Source organism: Aspergillus niger (genome assembly GCF_000002855.4).
Source record: "Aspergillus niger supercontig An02".
Lineage (NCBI taxonomy): Eukaryota > Fungi > Ascomycota > Eurotiomycetes > Eurotiales > Aspergillaceae > Aspergillus > Aspergillus niger.
Genome location: NT_166519.1, coordinates 149656 through 168152, shown reverse-complemented (window position 1 = coordinate 168152; position 18497 = coordinate 149656). Strand labels below are relative to the sequence as shown.

General features: G+C 50.1%; 9 protein-coding genes across 9 annotated transcripts; 6 read left to right on the top strand and 3 right to left on the bottom strand.

The window, feature by feature from the left end:
• Positions 1–329: 329 nt before the first annotated feature.
• An02g00770 (uncharacterized protein) lies at positions 330–678 on the top strand (the record flags this gene model as incomplete). The annotated part of the gene is made up of 2 exons (XM_059746022.1): positions 330–351; positions 548–678. The coding sequence occupies 2 exons, from the start codon at positions 330–332 to the stop codon at positions 676–678; spliced, it is 153 nt and encodes a 50-aa protein (XP_059605966.1).
• A 584-nt stretch (positions 679–1262) lies between these two features.
• An02g00760 (uncharacterized protein) lies at positions 1263–4168 on the top strand (the record flags this gene model as incomplete). Its single annotated transcript, XM_001399177.3, has 6 exons — positions 1263–1376; positions 1440–2176; positions 2242–2617; positions 2708–2907; positions 3488–3643; positions 3805–4168. 6 exons carry the CDS (start codon positions 1263–1265, stop codon positions 4166–4168), a joined length of 1947 nt encoding a protein of 648 aa, XP_001399214.3.
• Positions 4169–4806: 638 nt separating this feature from the next.
• Positions 4807–6303, top strand: An02g00750 (uncharacterized protein; the record flags this gene model as incomplete). Its single annotated transcript, XM_059746020.1, has 6 exons — positions 4807–4996; positions 5127–5178; positions 5445–5654; positions 5705–5779; positions 5834–5901; positions 6005–6303. 6 exons carry the CDS (start codon positions 4807–4809, stop codon positions 6301–6303), a joined length of 894 nt encoding a protein of 297 aa, XP_059605965.1.
• A 525-nt stretch (positions 6304–6828) lies between these two features.
• Positions 6829–8585, top strand: An02g00740 (uncharacterized protein; the record flags this gene model as incomplete). Its single annotated transcript, XM_001399175.1, has 5 exons — positions 6829–7119; positions 7188–7291; positions 7348–7693; positions 7768–8006; positions 8081–8585. 5 exons carry the CDS (start codon positions 6829–6831, stop codon positions 8583–8585), a joined length of 1485 nt encoding a protein of 494 aa, XP_001399212.1.
• Positions 8586–8775: 190 nt separating this feature from the next.
• On the bottom strand, positions 8776–9818 carry An02g00730 (uncharacterized protein; the record flags this gene model as incomplete). The annotated part of the gene is made up of 3 exons (XM_001399174.1): positions 8776–9135; positions 9208–9398; positions 9500–9818. 3 exons carry the CDS (start codon positions 9816–9818, stop codon positions 8776–8778), a joined length of 870 nt encoding a protein of 289 aa, XP_001399211.1.
• A 590-nt stretch (positions 9819–10408) lies between these two features.
• Positions 10409–11205, top strand: An02g00720 (uncharacterized protein; the record flags this gene model as incomplete). Its single annotated transcript, XM_059746019.1, has 6 exons — positions 10409–10470; positions 10548–10612; positions 10705–10797; positions 10909–10962; positions 11033–11070; positions 11146–11205. 6 exons carry the CDS (start codon positions 10409–10411, stop codon positions 11203–11205), a joined length of 372 nt encoding a protein of 123 aa, XP_059605964.1.
• A 526-nt stretch (positions 11206–11731) lies between these two features.
• Positions 11732–13848, bottom strand: An02g00710 (uncharacterized protein; the record flags this gene model as incomplete). Its single annotated transcript, XM_059746018.1, has 9 exons — positions 11732–11949; positions 12035–12164; positions 12233–12410; positions 12464–12498; positions 12623–12897; positions 12953–13022; positions 13089–13175; positions 13211–13716; positions 13785–13848. 9 exons carry the CDS (start codon positions 13846–13848, stop codon positions 11732–11734), a joined length of 1563 nt encoding a protein of 520 aa, XP_059605963.1.
• A 474-nt stretch (positions 13849–14322) lies between these two features.
• On the top strand, positions 14323–15634 carry An02g00700 (uncharacterized protein; the record flags this gene model as incomplete). The annotated part of the gene is made up of 2 exons (XM_001399171.1): positions 14323–14959; positions 15015–15634. 2 exons carry the CDS (start codon positions 14323–14325, stop codon positions 15632–15634), a joined length of 1257 nt encoding a protein of 418 aa, XP_001399208.1.
• A 331-nt stretch (positions 15635–15965) lies between these two features.
• An02g00690 (hypothetical protein) lies at positions 15966–16820 on the bottom strand (the record flags this gene model as incomplete). The annotated part of the gene is made up of 3 exons (XM_059746017.1): positions 15966–16031; positions 16462–16579; positions 16621–16820. 3 exons carry the CDS (start codon positions 16818–16820, stop codon positions 15966–15968), a joined length of 384 nt encoding a protein of 127 aa, XP_059605962.1.
• Between the last annotated feature and the right edge of the window lie 1677 nt (positions 16821–18497).

Sequence of the window (18497 nt, the reverse complement as noted above, 5' to 3'; positions counted from 1 at the left end):
TTATAACTGAACAATGTTGAACAGGACCGCCTACTGATGGATACTAGTAATTCTGACATACAATATAAACGCGGATACCGAGCGATATTCTAGCAGTGGGCGTTGTTTGCCACAAATATATTGTATTAATGAACCCAGGTCTTTCACAATCACAGCCTCCTTCCTCCCCTTAAGCAACAATCATCGCAGTAGATGCGGATAAGAGCGTTCAGGTGTTCAAAGGCATTCCATTCCGTATGCGATGCCTCCCGTCGAGACCCTTCATCTTCAACTCCCCAGACCGATAAACCTGGATTTGCGCCCGTCCAAGCAAATGACTACTCCGAAGCATGTCCCCAAATGGAGGTGATTGTATGTCGCCGAGCGTGTGGAACCATTGACTAGCTTTTATATCATGTCTCTTTCTCGATTCTGCTCATTCAAGACATTTATGATAGATTCGGCGGCGAGGCCGAGGTGACTTACTCTATTCTATTTGGCTTAAACAAAGCATGCTGGCATATAGAATATGCAATATATACAAAAGACTAGACTGAATTTAACATAGATAGTATTAGAAATAGTCAAGTGTCTTGGGTGTACCTGCGCCCGATCGATCGCTGCCTCACTGATGCCTCAGGAATAAGGCTGCATTCAGATGTACAGGCTCCAACATCCGAGTTGTGCTATAGAGAATGAGAGAGATTTACCCCCGATCGGTAATTGGAAATGCACTTTGTGTCATTGGGAATTTATTCTGCCATGAGAAACACCACTGACTCAACAATAAATTGGAGTGACAGGATGTCTGTCTAAAGTTTCCCAGATCAGTGATGTCCCATCAACCTTTTCAAGCCACCTGCAACAATCCCAGCTCGTGTCACGCAAATCCCGAGATTGTCGTGGCCAGTCCAAGTCTTAAACGAGTTGCCCGGTGACTGTGTAAGCCCTAGCTTCGTTCTCATCCTCTCGGGTCATCCGAGAGAGAACTACAGAGACGAGCCAAGAGGCCAAGCTCGCTCATTCCGGGGTAGCAAAAGGCGGGGTAACTGGGACCCAAGCGAAGTCCGGGGTGTTTAGTTGGTGTTTCGTTGGTCTTTGGGCTGCTGCAGGTTCGAGGGCATCTCGGATATCCCGACACCGGGTCTTCCAAGGGATCCAAGAACTCCGCAGGATCTACCCTGTGACGATAACCTACATAATTGCCGGACCAATGCCAACTACTGGGCTACAGTGAAGTATTCCCTCCCCCTATTTCCTAACCCCCTTCCACCATCGTCACCATGGAAGACGACAAAGCCAGCTTCGGCCATATCGACCACGCTGCAGAGGAACATGGCCTTCCCGATCTCTCCAATGACAAGGAATCTATCACTCCTGCCCCTAATGATCCTCAGGTATATCCATGATCTCCTTCTCCGCCATCCTGAACCCACTCGGTATGCTTGCTAACCTCTCAGAACTGGTCCACTGCTGCCAAACTCACCACCTACCTGACCATCTGTTTCTATACCTTCCTCGCCAATGTCAACAGCAGCAACTTCACCGTCGCCACCAAGGCTATCATCGCCGAATTCCACGTCTCCCAAACCCAGGCCGGCGAACTCGTCTGCTTCAATGTCTTCCTCTTCGGCGTCGGCAACATCTTCTGGGTTCCACTGATGCGCGTCGTCGGCAAACGCCCCGTCTATCTCATCTCCATGCTCTTCCTCTCCATGATGAATGTCTGGTCGTCCCGCGCCACCAGCTACGGCGAGCTGCTCGCTTCACGCATCCTCTCCGGGTTCGCCGCAGCCGCAGCCGATGCCACTGTCCCTGCCGTGGTCAGCGACATGGTGGCTCCCCACGAACGCGGCCACTACCTCATGATCTTCCATCTTGCCCTGACCGGTGGGCTTTTCCTCGGCCCTCTCATCAACGCATACCTGGTACAAGACGAGAACTGGCGTTGGATGTGCTACTTCCTTGCTATAGCAGTCGGAGCGGTCTTTGTGGTCGCCATCTTCACCGTTCGCGAAACCACATACCTCGCGCGACATGCTTCTTCCCAGAAGACGAGGTATTGGGGTTGGCTTTCCATCACACGAGGATACAACCCGGACGCCTCGTTCCTCCAGACGGTATGGGATATCCTCCGTAACGCGATGTACCCTCAACTCCTATGGTCAGCCTTTACCATCGGAATCTCCGTAGGATGGTAAGCCATATTCTTATTCTTCCCCTTTCTTTCTTTGCAAAGCCCCAATCTAATAGAAGAAACAGGAACATCGTCGTCCAACTCACTGCGTCCCGCACCTTCACAGCCCCGCCCTACAACTGGCCCGCTGGCAGTATCGGCCTCCTCTCCCTCTCCGGCTTCATCGGCGCCCTGCTAGCCTTCTACCTGGGTGGACGTCTCATCGACATCCTCTCCACATATTATACCCGGCGGCGCGGGGGCCAACGACTGCCCGAGTACCGACTCCCCGCCATGATCATCCCCGGCACGATCGGACCCGCGGGGATACTCATCTTCGGACTGTGCGTGGCGAATCAAACGCACTGGGCTGGTGCGGCAGTGGGATATGCCATGCAGGCTTTTGGGGTCGCGGCTATTTCTAATGTGGCGGTCACGTATTCGTTGGATTGTTATAAGCCGGTGAGTTTTACCCCTTGCATGGTGGCGTTGTATAGCGTGGTTGGCGGGAGCACATGAACATGAACATGCTAATGTTGGCGTTGCCTTTAGATCACGGGCGAAGCACTGGTCATTATTTTCGTGATCCGGAATACGATCGGTATGTTGTTGTCGCTATATGCGGCGGATTGGATCGCGAAACAGGGCGCCGCGAAGGTGTTTGGAGAGATGACGGCGATTCAGGGGGCAAGTGTATTGCTGGCGGTGCCATTGTTTCTTTGGGGCGCTGGTCTACGCGAGTTGACGGGGCGGTATGGGCCCATGAAACGATTTGTGGGAGTGTCTTAGATTCATTTTATTTGGTAGTTAGTTAGTTGTGAATATGATGCTATGACTTATGATCTTGTCCTTCGCTTAATTAGTAGTGCTGTTTTAGCTTGGTGTCTGTGTCTTATTCGCCATCATGTACTAGTTAAGACTACTCGGCATTTGAAATAAGATGATGACGCAGAGTCACTCCGCCGAGTGTCCACTCTGTATCTCGGGGCTGGATAGATAGGGTACGGCCGGATAACGCCGCGGAAATGTCATCCAGAAGAAGTCTCTTGGAGGGTTCGGTTCAGTGGAGGTTATCTAGTTGGGTTAGATAGTTAGGAACTGGACTATCTGTTCCGGACCAGATTTCCTTTCCGTGCCTTCAAAGTCTATTATATTGGATGAGACGGACCCCACAGCCAACCATTTGTCCTTTTGAAAGAAGATGAAGCTATCACCATTGTAAGTTCAATATCTCCCTCTTTGACCCTATATATCCACCCCGCACTATTGAAATCAATTCTTCAGGAACAGCAGGGAGTGACAATCAATCCATGTGCGCCCTGAGGGATTCAGGGATAAACAAGTGTTAAAGTTTTTGCACAACCGAGGAACCGAAAATGCTCCACTCCACTGCTTAGTTGGTTCGGAACTAGCGTTTAGTGCGTGTTGGCACCTGGCTCGCAAAAGCTATGGAGTAGATAATGACCATGATGATTCGAGGAAACAACTGTGTAATTTCAATTAATATATTATCTAATCCTCTAGTTAAAATAAATCGTGGGCTTGCTGACTTCGATGGTTGGTTTGGGGCAACTGTCTCGTATTCGACGGGGCGATGGCAATAAATCATTCCCGGCATTGGCTCGGTTGCCGAGATGAATGGGTGCCAGGTCCATGGGTCTGGCTCTGTTTAGTTGCTTCCACGTCTTTATGACTGGTGCCAAACAATGGATTCTTTCGTCTTCTAGATATGTCTTTGTTGGAGTGGTGGCGAGGGTGTACACTGAGCGTAGCACAGCTTGGGGGCAACCAACCCCTATCATGGACGATCACTCTTTCCTTCGCGGGAGGAGATACTCTGGCTACTTGCCTCGGTTATCTGGTTGGCTCCACCCCGAGGGAACATGCTACTGCGAGTCTAGCAGTAGTGCCAGGGTGAACCTGGCCCTGCAAGTGTTAACCTGGGTGTATGGAGTATCCACGAGGAAGTGGATAGAACGAAGCACGATACCAGCGCGTACCTGGAGGGCCTGAGCGTCATGAAATCCCGATCGCACACAATCACGTCTTCACGTTTTTCACTCCAAATAGAAGTCCGATCAGCTAGACTAACTATACTGGTTTAAGTGGTTGCTCCGCGCCATACTGATCATCCACCATACCCAGACAGGCATCATGATTGCTTCTTCTCAGTGGTGGATGTGGAATCCAAACTGGACTGGAATCATCTTTTCCTGCATAGAAGCCCTTCCTTCAATGATGATCAAATCTTGTTTCCTGCTCTAGACACTTCTCCCCCTCTCCTCCACCCTCTCCTCCGGCCCTCTCCGTTTGGATTGCGCGACTGCCAAACCCCAAAGTCAAACCAAATCCAGACACACGCCAATCGCCCTGCCCAAAACTTTAAGCTTTGCGTCCGTCGTTCGGGGATAATGCGCCTTCTAACCGCGTCCCAGATTTGAGGTCAGTTCAGCTCAGCTCCCTAATGCAATGCCACCCTACATATAGTAATTAGTCTCTCCACCAGGATCACGCCCGTGCTATTTTGAGTCTCCCTGTTGGGGTTATTTGAGCCGCTCTCCTCGCCGTCCTGGCCCCGGAGTGATCTGAGGGCTGTTGCTTCTGCTACTACTGCTGTTGTTGCGCTACCATGTGTAGCCCTGCTTTGCGATATGGCGAATAGCACCATTATCCCGGCCATGGAGCCGCCTCCTGGCCAGGTCTCCAACTTTGTGGATCCGCCCTACTCTGGCGCCAAATTCGTCGTGGTGAATTGTGTGTTTCTACCGATTGCGCTGATAGCGCTGGCGGTGCGAACATGGACGCGTGTGGTTGTCGTGCGGAGCGTAGCGTGGGATGACTGTAAGTGCTACAGAGAGGTGCACAGGGCGAAGTTGGGCAAACAGACAAAACTAACTAAACACTAGACTTGATGATCTTCGCAGCGGTATGGATAATCTGATTTTGGGCCCAGTGTACTGAATACACGTAGCTGACCCCATAGCAGATCTTGTCGACGGTTATGACCGGAGTCACTCTGAAGAGTAAGTGACCCATCGATAGCCATGAACGGTTTCGGGCCCCGCTGACCAGCAGTGCTCGATTTTGGCTTGGGCAAGCATATGTGGGACGTGCCCTTGGAACTGTTTACCCCTTGGTTTCTTAAGGTATATACTTCCTGCCTTGTTTGTTGGTTGACTTCGATGAAGCTCACCCTATAGTTCAACGTCGTCGCGGCCATCATCTACTGCGCCGGGACAGGGTTCACCAAAGTCTCCGTCTGCGTTTTCTACCTGCGCATCTTTCCTAGTCACGGCTTCCGATTGGCCGTGTGGTCGATCGTTTTCGTCGCCGTGGGCTACAATGTGGCCAGTGTACTGGCCAATGTGTTTAGCTGTACGCCGATCGCGGCAGCGTGGGACTTGCGCTTGACGGCACACTGCATGAACAGGCCGGTGTTTTATTTTGCTAATGCGGGATTGGGCATCTTTACTGATTTCGCGACGGTGTTGGTGCCGATGTATGTCTTTCCTCCAAGAAGCTGCTGATATAGATGCTGACGGTGGATAGTCCGTGGTTGCGGCGATTGCAGATGCCGGCGCGACAAAAGGTCGCCGTCGGGTCTATGCTGGCGATGGGCTGTTCGTAAGTCTCAATTGGGCATTCATTACAATTGAAGCTGGGATCTGACAATGACAGGGTCGGCATCGTGAGTTGCATCCGACTGGCAAGTCTATATGTTCTACTGAAGAGCACCGATCTAACCTGTACGTCGCCCACCCATTCCCTCCCTCGATGCAGCTAACAGATCAGGGGCCACGACCAACGCTCTTTTGTGGTGCACCGTTGAGTTAAACTTGGGTATCACAGGTGGCTGCATGACGGCCATGCGTCCGTTTGTGCGACGATACTTCCCCAGACTGCTGGGCCTGTCGTCCTACGCATACGGCCAATCAGGATCACGGAAGTATGGACATCCACTGAATTCCATTCCTCGCGACCAGCCTGACTTCAATAATGGGAGTCGGCAATATTCGACGCGATTGCAGGGTGGCGCCGACAATGAAAGCGAGGAGAACATCCTGCCGGCCGAAACGTGTAAAGGGGAAGATAGGATCCTCCGAACAGTGGAGTTCAACGTGGTCGACACCAGACATGCTGGGGCATAATTTCTTTCTAATTTCCTTTGTATACACGAGTTATAGACATAATGCGACCGTTGAACAGCCATAATATGTACAAGCGACCGTATCATCTGGTCTGGACTGATTGTCCGGAGAATCGGTGGAAAAGTTCTCCTAGTGTTGCCAACTAAAGCCTCACTAACCCTCACTAAACCACCACTAATGTCTCCACTCCTCTTCAACTAGTCTGCTCTCGGGAGTTTGCCCGAGACGAATTTCTCAGATTCCAGCCAGGAACCGCCGTCCAGTTCCCCCCCGGTGCCAGCCACTCTCCCCCCATCCTGCACGGCATGTTCTTCTTCGAATCCTTCCTCCTCGGCTATCCGGCTCCCGTTGCCAAGGGCTTCTAGTCTGCTGCCCGGTGTATCTCCACCACCACCACCGCCAGGCACGTCAGCTCACAGGCTAGCTAGCTCTCCACTCCAGCTGGGCCGCAGTTAAAGCTCCCTCTTCCCCTCCATTTTGCTTTCCTTCTCTCCGCAGTGCCATTGTTGTCAAGAAGCATACACCATGCGCATCGCCTCCCTCCTCCCTTTGACGGCGGCGGCCACTACGGTTGCCGCCAAGGCCACCTCGGCCGGCTGCAAGGCCCTCAACAAGTCCCTGTCCAGCGCGGTGTTTGCGCCCAGCTCCACTGTCTACCAGTATGAGGCGCAGAACTTCTGGTCCAACACGGAAATCATGTCTCCTGGCTGTGTGTTCCGGCCCCAGTCGGCTGAGGAATTGGGCCAGGGTGTCAAGGCGCTGGTGGACGCCGAGGCGCAGTTTGCCGTGCGCGGTGGAGGACACATGGGAATCAGGGTATGCATATACCAGCATATCTATCAATTGAGTTATATGGGAAGCGAAGTAACTAATGGAATCAATAGGGATCCAACAACATCGACAACGGTGTCCTGATCGTCATGTCGAACCTGACGACCCTCGAACTGTCCGATGATCATTCCGTTGTCTCGGTTGGTCCGGCATACAGGTAAGCCCATACCCTATCCATGCCACCAATTGAAAAACATAATCTAATGTCAAAAGATGGGCCGCCGTCTACGACTACCTCGAAACCTACGACCTCGCCGTAGCCGGAGGCCGTCTCGGTCCCGTCGGTGTCCCCGGTCTGCTGCTCGCCGGCGGCATCAACTTCTACGGTAACCAGGTCGGATTCGGCTGCGACACTGTCATCAACTACGAGGTTGTGCTTGCGAACGGCACCATCATCGAGGCCAACGCCACCAGCCACAGCGACCTCTTCTGGGCGCTGAAGGGTGGAAGCAGCAACTTTGGTCTGGTGACTCGCTTCGATATGGAGACTATTGAGTCGACTCAGGTCTGGGCTGGAACATACACTGTTGCGGCGGAGTATATCGATCAGTTTTTGGAGGTATGCCTTCCCTTTTCTTTTGGAAACCATTACTATATATGGAGAAGGTATATGCTAATGATACGGTTATACAGGCATCCGCCACCTACGCGGCCAACATCTCCGACCCCAAGACTCACATCGTCCCTGCCGTCGTGCCGGAGGGCAACACGAGCGTCGGCTCAGTGATCCTCTTCTACGACAGCGCCACGGAGAGCTACCCGGAGATCTTCAAGCCGTTCACCGACATTCCGGCCGAGAGCAACACGCTGGGATTCAAGACCTTGGCGGAGTTTGCGGCTGAGACGGGAGCGATGGTTACACCGCATATCAAGTACGCGCCACTCCCGCCTCCACACTTTATCCCCACTACATTATTCGCTACATGTATACTAATGATCATGGCAGTGACATCTTCGTCGCCGGCACCATCAAGGCAACTACCTATGCCGACCTCTACCGCGGTATCAGCATCATCAACAGCACCTTCGCTGCGCAGCTCCCCTCCCTGTATGCTCAGATCCCCACCGCCAACATCTCCATCATCGAGCTGGATTGGCAGCCCATTGGTGCCTCGTGGCTCGAGGCCTCCGAGTCCCGGGGTGGAAACGCTCTCGGTCTCGACAAGGACCAGGTGTATCTCTGCTACGCTGAGGTCGTTGAGTGGATTGGCTCCGAGTATGATGAGATTGTGGGCGAGTGGGTGGTTGAGACTACCTACAAGATTAACAATGCTACCCTGGAGGCTGGCCTGTATGACAGCTTCAACTACATGGGTGATGCTGCGTGGTTCCAGGATATCTTTGATGGATATGGAGAGGAGAACCTGGCCAAGTTGCAGACGATTGCCAAGAAGTATGATCCTAATGGTGTGTGGCAGGGGCTGATGCCGGGAGGGTACAAGATCTTCTAAATGAGTCGACAGACGGATAGATAGAGTCAGTATTGTCTGTTTTTATAGCACTATTTCTAGATACTATAATAAATCCTTCTTTCATAAACATATCCATACCCATACCCATACTCATCCATAACAGTCTCACCCCACATAAGTAGTGATAGAATATAACCCACCAAGCCCAGAGATAAACGACGAAAGAACCCTAAGAAGAAGAAACCCCCGCAGCCTGGACCAAAAACTGCGCCGCCTCCTTGGCATCACTGCCATAAGTCAAATGCGCCATAACATTCATACCATTCTCACAGACGGGATCCCCACTAGCACAGAACTCCTTCACCTTGCTGCTAGACAACTTACCCACGCCCTCCATCTTCAACGGGTCACCGAACAACACAGCACCCGACAACTGGTCCGCGCTCAGCTGGTTCGCGGCGTAGTGCACCACCATCGAACCCTGCGAGTATCCGCCCAGCACGACCTTGGTGTTAGGGCATTGCTGGAGCGCTTCCTTCACGTACGAGGCCATGGTCGGGCCGCCGGAAGAGCCGAGGGATACGTTGCCCTATACCATTATTATTAGTCCTGGACGGTGGTAATAATGGGGTGGGAAGAGGAGGGGGAAAAGGGATCTCACCTCCCAATCAGCAGGATAGTTCACTCCCTGCACGGTCACCTGGTTGCCCGTCAATGTAGCCAGCTCGCTAGCCACCTCGGGTCCGACGACGGTTCCCATGTTGCCGATCTCGGTGGTACCGCGGGCGAAAATAAAGGTCAGTTTCTTGCAGCTGCCGCTGTGTTGGGTCACGCCGTTTTCGGTTGATGAGCCTGTCGTCAATTGTTAGTATCCTTTATTCTTTACTCGGGTCGTTATGTATATGACTTAATGGTGTAGGAACGAAGGAGAAGGGGCGTGATGGGAGGCATACCGCTACCACTGCTGGAGAACATGCTCATCAAGCTGCTCAGGCCATCACTGCTGCTGCTGCTGCCGCTTCCGCTAGTACTGCCCGTGGTGCTAGAAGTAGATGACGACGGGAACAGCGAAGCCAGAGCGCTGAGGCCACTGGATCCGGTGGTCGTTTCCGATCCGGTGCTACCAGTCGAGCCAGAGCTAGCTGCGGAGCCGGAGGTCAGGGCGGAGAGGCCGGAGGTCAAGGAGGACAGGTCGAATTGACGGGCCTGGTGGGTGGCGGTGGGGGCACCAAGGGCGGTGGCTAGGAGGGATAGAGCGATGAAAGACTTCATTTTGGTTTTGAGTACGAATGATACTGATGTGGATGTGGATGTGTGTGTGTATGTGTAACGAGTGTATGGAGCGCTGCTCACCGAGTGACTGAGAATGGACAAGTGAGGGAAGGGTAGGGTAGGTAAGGATACTGGCGGTGCACTGCACTTGCTGGATGGGAAAATCTCTGGAGTTGAAGCAGGGTTTATATACACTACGTCGGCATCCATCTGCGACGTGGGTTATTTTACTAAAGACTGATCTTTTTTTGGGTCCGTTAGGGAATCTGAATTGAACGGGATCGACTGATCACCCGGTGTGGAGTCCCCTCCGTTTCACCATGCCAGGCTGTTTGTTCCCAGGAAAGGGTATCTACTCCGTTGTCTAGTCTATACTTCGGCATGAAGAATATAACAAAAGTCTAATAAGGTTAAACTAGGGACAAGGAACAGGAACAGGAACAGGAATCAGGAGCCACATCTGAAACCCCACTAATCTAGTCTTCCAGAATTTCTCCCAGAAAACCCCGAATGGCATCCCATGGTTGGTTCAGCGTGCAGTCAAGTCTCAGCCTGCGACAAATCCTGTGGTATCATATGCAGGAACCGTTATGTGTCGGCCATCCATGGTGGAAGTTAGTCTAGGCATCAGTCATGCACAGAGCAAGCCAGGGTCTGTCACCGATAGATTGATTTGCTGGGGTGTTAATCAATCTGCGTCCGGGCGGGCGCGCGCGGGTTTTAGTCTAGTGCGGTTCGCGGGCTGCTTTTAGGGCTGCCCATTTTTGAGTCTTTCTTGGCTCCGAGACTACGGGGTTAGTGTGGTTGTCGGGTGGTCTCTCTTTTCAATTGAGTAGTATTCTCTGTTTAGTGATAGAATCGAGAAGGTAGAGGTGATGATGATAAGAGGATGCGATTTGTGCTAGTGGCACTTATAATGCTGCTGCTACTGCTGCTGCTGCTGCTATGCGATTCAGCGTGAGGACTGTTTGGAAGTACGGTAGTGGATAAACTTCGGCCTCGGCCAACTGAACCCTTCTCTTCTGAAACAAAACGAACCCGATCATCAGACCAATACACACTAACTTCTTGCATTGCCTCGGTTCACAAGGCAAGCCGGCTGAGTCGGATGAATGCTCACGGATGATCATTGGCGGGTGTGCTGGTTGAAGTCCGGTCGTGGAATGTTTACCCGCCAGTGTCTGGCGCAAAATACTGTCAGGGTTAGAGTGCAGCGGGGCCAGGCGATCCATCACATATACTAGTCCAGAAGGTACTTACAGTCTAGAATCTGAGAGATGAAAGAAATTGCTTCGGATAATTACTTCGGTGGGTTGCTTCTAGGTAGGCTCTGGATGATCGGGGCCGTGCCTGGTTAGGAGGAGAGCTTGGTTGCCGTGTACAATAGATCGGGGCTGGAGGTATACCTTGAAACATTCATTAAGGCAGATAGGTAATGGGACCTGGAAAGATGGTCATTTGTCTTGACATGTTCCTTGACGATCTCCTGTCTAAGGTGGGATGTAGTGCATGCTTCTACAACGGTGAAACTAGAACATTCTTATTTCTCATGACTCATGAACCGAAAAGAACTTTTGTATGCCGAAACTCCAAGTACAGTGCGACTGAGCGGGAATATGAGGTTCACAGGCAGTCTATGTGCACGCTAACAGTCTTGAATAATGAAATAACCTGAGATGTAAACAGAGAGAGTGAAGGTTAGGGAAAGGAAAAAAAAAGAAAAAAGAAAGAAAAAAAAAAAAAAAAAAAAAAAAAAAAAAGCAGAAGTACTCGAAGGAATGTTAACAGTCTTTAAGAATGAAGTGACCCGAAACATGAACATCAGGGAATGAAGATTGGAAGAAATTCAACAGTACCAGAACAAAGGTCATCAATAGCAGCAAGAGAGAACAGGACATGAAGTAGAAGAAACTTCAATGTACCACTTCATGTCCGTCCAGAACCTTAACCTCTCGTCCAAGTTCGGCATCCTTCACACTGGCAACGAGATCCACTCCTGCCTGCTGTTCCGAGTATGTCAGGGTCCAAGCGATCTGCACCTTAATGCTGCACTCATCACCTGTGCGCAATATGCTATCGCGATCTTGCAACCGAAGGCAAAACTGGAAGACTCCTTTGGGCACCAAATTTACTATTTTTATTTGCAATGTGAGCTAGATGCGCGCCAGAAGATGCAGTCTTCGGACACCTGCCAAGGAGAAATCCAGAGAACTTACTTCCGTCATCGGGAGAAGGGCACGTTCCGGGATGCTCGACAATGTTGATTATTTTCGTCGCCGGATCGCCAGCACGGTGAAAGATATTGAAAATACGCCTCTCTTGCTGATCTATCGCGTATTCCTGATTCTGCAGAGGGTTTGTGGACGTGTTAGTCTAGACTGAGTTGAGGGAGCTGGAGCCACGCCAATACGCACCTTTCGCACAAACCAATGAGGTGTGGACTTCTTCCTTCGAATCCACGTGTCAAGCCCTTCCTCGTGGACAATGGCCTCAGAGGTAACTTCCAGGCCGTAGCTCCTGTCAAACTTTAGGCGGGGAATAGCCCTACCCAGGGCGCCTCGGAGAGTCGCTCCCCATGCGACAGATATTGGCCTATAGAAGTGTCAGCCCCATACCGTTTCCTACAGGGGATAAGATTGCCGTACGCGTATTCTTGAAGATATAGTACCTCGGCTGTCCCCTGTAATTTGTTATCTATCTGACTCCTGAGATACGGCATCATCCCGCCACCTCCAGCAAGGAGGACATGCTAGTTGGAGAATCTGTCAGCTTGGATGAATTGTGGTGAACAGGGTAGAGCTTACCGAGATTGGCAGTTGCATTTGGCGTGATGCATTAATGTTTTCCAGGATTAAAGCGAGAATCTTTTCGATAGTTGGATTTAAGCATTTCTTGATATCTCCTGGGAGAGCAGTGCGTTGGCCTGATCCAGGAAGAAATATCGGACGATCCTCCTTGCCAGTGAATCTCCTTTTCAAATTGCCTATCTTGTCCAAAAGCTGTTGGGAAGGTACTCCGTGGAGACCCCTGACGTGCCCACGGAGTGCAGCATCCATGGCCGCCAACCCACAGTCGTTGCCTGTGGAATGTTAGCATCTGCGCAGAGATTGCCAAACATGTTTTATGAATCATACCGGAGGATTTACTCAACAGTTCATAGGTAGGATTTGTGCCGCTATTCTGTATTTGCAGCGCAACGACGTCCTTTTAGATAACAGATCAGTAACGCATTGAAGTATTTGGGGGCACTCGGAAAGCTCGGGGACTTACTGTTGTACCCCCTCCTATATCACATATCAAAATACGGCCATCGCCCAACTTAACAGACTGCCAGTCAACTGAAAGGCTACTTGGGGGCTAGGAAAGGGAGCTTGCCGGGGTCTCGCACTAACCTTGCCAAGTTTCTCATGCTGCGTGAAAAACAACGCGACCGCCTCGGCCTCCGTCAGGAAAAAAACGCGATCCGAATCATTCCCATATCCTGCTTCTTGCACCGCTCTCATCATCTTCTGTTGGCTCTCGTCGGACCACGTGGCTGGCCAACCAAACCAATAGTCAGTCCCTTGATCGCAATCGGAATGATGTATGCGGATCATCTCAGTGATTGCGTCGTAGACCTGACGAAGGTACAGTGTGACAAGCTTCTCGGGCAAGGAACCCTCGGGCAACTTCGGTGCATCCGGCTCTTGTAGAATTGGGTGATCCGGATCGTATAGAAATAGCTTGAGCCATTTATATACGGGTCCTTGCTGGCTATCGTAGGCTTCTTGACCCCACAATATCCTTTCGTTTTGGTCTTGTGCCAGACATGACGCGAATACGATTCGGTCGTTGATGGTCAAGGAGGAGATAGGCGGCGGTTCTTTCTGGAAGCTGTTCCAAGCAGCATACGATACGCCTACATGCCATGCGTGGTGCGTTAACTGGGGCTACTCATTGAGGACGATTGCTGAAGCATAGACTTACAAGTTTTCTCGGTTCCGAAGTCAATCCCAACAATCATCTTTCGTTGGCCTGAAGAGGGCTCCATAGTTGATGTAATGTTTGGTATTACGTGGGGAATAATATCTGAGATAGCGAAAAAGGATATTCAGGGCTAGGTCTTGGTAGGGTGATAATGAACGTTGGATACAACGAACAAAGAAGGTAACGAACAAAGAAGACCGGGGATCCACTGACAGTATGAGGGAGAGGATAGGAAGAGGAGAAACGAAGAAAGAGACTGATGGAAAGAGTCCCTGCATGCTTTGTTTTTGCTGGCTCGGCACCCAATCAGCCATTGAACCTAAACGGGAAGGGATACGAGAGAGGATGAAGCCGGGATGACTGTCGGTGTCACCTTTCAGCACTCCCAAACAAAGCGATCCGTCCTCCTGTTATCCTCCTTGGGTCCTTTTACTGTTCAGCCTGCCCTCTCCACTATTCTCTCTTGCTCAATCTTTGGCACATCTTCTTTTCTCTATTTTAACGGATTCACATCTTGCCCTTACGTTACAACAGCACTATGGCAGGTACTAAGCGATCCAATCCCAAGAAGAAACCGGAAGCGCGGCCTTCCACCCCAACCCTTGAGGCTCCTGCTCAGGAAACACCTTCACCCGGACCTTCTGAACACCGTGGAAATAAAGACAAGACGCTCAACCCCCGCGTTAGGGGGGCACAGAAAGGGGATGACACTCTATACCCCGAGTACTCGAGGGTTTTTCTAACGAAGCAAAAATACCTTCAAAGGGTTCAAGGCATGAATCGTCTTCTCATGTCGGGAAGCCGAGGATGGGAATCCGAGCTCACCAAGATTTCGCAAGATTACGAAGACTTGTACATTTTTTTCATTTACCAATGGGTCTTCGATTGGGGAATTAAAGATGTTGGAACAATTTCAAAGAAAGACATGAACCTCGTCATTGGCGCTCTGGATGGGTACTGTATCCAGGAAGATTGGACCACTCTCCAGAGGCTCCTACCACCTCTGCCAGCACCTGAAGGAAGGTTCTTGGAGACCTTAATCAACAAAGCCATTGCTACAAAGGTTCTTCCCAGCTCGTTCCAGTACCTTGATGGGAAGACCGGACCTACCGATCAAGATGAAGATGAAAGCTTCGCCACAAAACTCCAGTACCTCTACGATCGATTCTTTAAAAGTGAGTAGTTCTCTGGCCCAGGACTTCACCAATCCACTGACTGAAATGTGCCCAGCCAATCCAAACTTTGCAACGCTATGGAAACAACAAACACATCGACTAGCCAACTCGATAACCGCGAGTCAAGCGCCAGGTGACCTGGATTTTGGTCAAGAGAATGTCAAGCGCCTCAGGGGTTGCGCTCCTCCCCTGGCCGATGGGCTTCTCGCCAGTAGACCATTCCGCCTGCTACTCAGGGAGCCCTTGAGTCCTGAGGAGACGCTATCCCGGCGGACAGGTCTTGCTAAAATTTTTGAAGAGGCACTACGTCTAATGTGTGATAGCGAAACACGTGTGGGTGGTCAGTTCCGCATGGAGCAATTGCCACAGCTGGGATCATTGTACAAGTGCGGTAGCCCCTACATGATGTGTTGGGACGAGACTGGTCTTGCGGACGAGACTGATTTTGATGGACGTAAAATATTACTTGTTGTACGGCCGGCCATCGTATACACTCATAGTGAGCCTAAAGACGCAGGATCGGGCTACACGTCCGTCTCCTCCATTGCTCACAAGGCTATGGTTATCGTGGAAGACTGTGATGGGGTAACAGATAGTACCAAACTGCGAAAGGAAGCCCCGCGGCGACCTACAATGTTTGTGGAGGACCGGGTCTGCGTGAACACGGCGGAGTAGCTGAAGGACTGATCTTTGTGTGCGTTGTGTGTCTGTGTGTGTCTTGTTGTCTTTCTTTCCTCCTCCTCCTTCTCTCTTTCTCTCTCTTTTTTTTTTCTTTTTTTTTCTTTTTTTTTTTTTTTCCCTGTTCCTTCATCTCATGATTACGAATATTACTGGTTTTTTTTATTTTCCTCCCTCCCTCTTTGCCTTGACTGGTTGGTTACTTGAATTGAGTGATGTTTAGTTCCATAAACAGAATGCCACAACTCTTCTCCAGTCTTCACTTCATTCGCCCCCTCTCAATTTAGCCCTCGGACAAACGGGCAGTGAGGCGAGTTGACCCATCATTTCAAACCCGCCCGAATGTCTCATCTGGAGATTGAGCGGGAGCATCAGTCCAGCATCGCAAGGCGTTCTAAGTTTTATCACCAGTCAAGGTTTCTTGTGCAATAAATGACGTGGGCACGTCGGAGGGCAACAATATAGGACGAGGAGGAGCAATGCCCAGCCATTCCCTCGCTGATCCATCGAAGCGCAGATCATCCGTATTGTTGTGCAACCTGCTCCGTTTGCTATAGACTATTGTGGCTGTGATTCACTTCACTCTGAAATCATCCAATTGTCGGAAGTACACAGATTGCTGCCCAACTCATGAGAGAGACGAATCTTGGCCCTGGTGACGATTTTTAGACGGACAGGTCTGGCCTTGGAATAAGCTCTGCTTCATCCCTGCACTTTTCCGCAGGCTCCCGTTCCTTTCCGGACGGCTTACACTATATTGCCTCTTGTCTCTGGATACGAGCGCCTTAAAACTGCCACCACTGTTCAAATCTGGTCAGACTTACACTCCCACTACCCTCTCCGAGCATCTCAGAGCCGGCGAAGCTCGTGTTTCTCACACTGTAGCCTGGCGTGGCGCGATATAGTTGGCTTGATGATACTGCTACCTTGCGATGAGCAACTCTGTGCTGCGGTTGAAAGGCAAAAAGGAGGTGATCGCTTACTGGGTACGACTCCTGCGACCGAAAGCCCCCGCACTAGGTGGCACTCTTTCATTGGAAAAAGTAGTTGGTGCACAGTCTTCCGAGAGGCATAAGGCCATGCTGACGTCCACTGCTGACAGGTCGATCATTCTGCCCCTTTCCGTTTCCGCGGCTTCGGCGTTTGCTTCTTCGGATGGCCTGGATCTCTCGGCTTCTGGCATCATGAATCAACCCACGTAACTTATTTCCATCACAAACGAGACCATCGCTTGGGCCGAGTTGGCCTATAGTGTGTCATTGCTTATTCCCTAATGACACTAGGGTCTTAATCTGGGTTGTGCAAGGCTACTATCGTGAGAATTGCGTTCGGATATTGATAGTAAACGCTTTTCATCGTGCCGTCATCACTGCAGGTGTGTTTCACAGTCCGAACACCCTGCTATGAACTCTGTAGTAACTATTAGAACGAGGAAAGCAAAATCCGCAGCAAAGGATGATGATGCTACTCTACCTCGTCGGAGATGAGCCAATCTTCGGTGCATCACATGACACGGCGAAATGCCTAACTTTGTGCGACCTTAAGCAATGTCGTAGAATGCTGGAAAGAGACGAAGCAAAGGCCAGGCTCCTACCCAGAATCTATTGTCGAAGATGGACATTCCGCAAGCCAATTCACAGGCTTACACTATGTTCCGCAACACGGGTGAATGTAGTCGTCAGTAACTCACTATTAGCACAGGTTCATAGTTCCGTCACGTGGTGGTTGCAGATCGGCTAAACCGTAAATTCAGCTCCGTTGATCGTATTTCGCTAGTTAATCACCTCCCCAGTCACGTATCAGCTTTCAGGTCGACCTATCTTTTACATTGTGATTACTGAACTGACTACTACATACAACCATTCTTGACCCATGGAACGCTGATATTAGTAGGTAATTAATATATTTCTGTAGGGATTATCCATCTGGCAAGGAGTATAGGAGGTCCAGAAGCATTTTGTAACGTACGAATTAGAGATGGAGTAGGATGTTTATTTGGAAATACAAATAATACCAAGTATCTTTGAAGTGCTTACAGATCGGCTAGACAGCAAATTTAGTTACCTCCGTTGACAGTAAATGCCTGCTTGTGGCCTGAGACATCAAATACTGTCACCTCACTACTTTCAATACCAAGTATTCGATCTTACAGTCAAGTCACCTTTTCAGGTAAATTACACACTTTATTACTATATCTGATTCTATTATATAGAAAGTACACTGATATCTATATATAATTAATATATATTATCTAAGTTTATCTATATCTTACAAGGAATTTCTTTGTTTGAATATCTATTATCTTCTATTATTAGAAGGTTAAGCAAGAATAAACTTCTTGAAATACAAAATTTATCTTACATATTTTTGAGTGGATTGCTTGACTGTATCCTGCTTATTAATGATCTTAGCAGTCACGTGTCAGAGGGAAGAGTCAGATGACCCTAGCGAATGTATACAGAGTGTATACTACAATACAAACACTATTAACTTTCAGGTGAAGTTCATCTCTTCAGTTAGATCAAAGAAGCTGCATCTGGCCCTTTTTATGATTCAAAAGAGTACTGGCAGTAGTTCGTAAAAAATGCATTCATTATTCTCATTCCTTTTTAGCGAGGGGCTTTACCTTTCAATGAATTTATACCATCTAACCTAGAGATCAGGTGGTCTGAAGTTTCTGAAATACCAAGAATACTTCGGATCTCTGAAAGGGTCAAACTTAACTGCTCGGAAAAGGTCATGTGACCTCAGAGCCTAATCACGTGCTTTAAGACCATTGCCCAGCATCACGTAATCATAGAGCTGATCGCATGACTGCGGTCGCGCGGTCGCGGATAGGGGTGGACTTTGACTGCTCGAC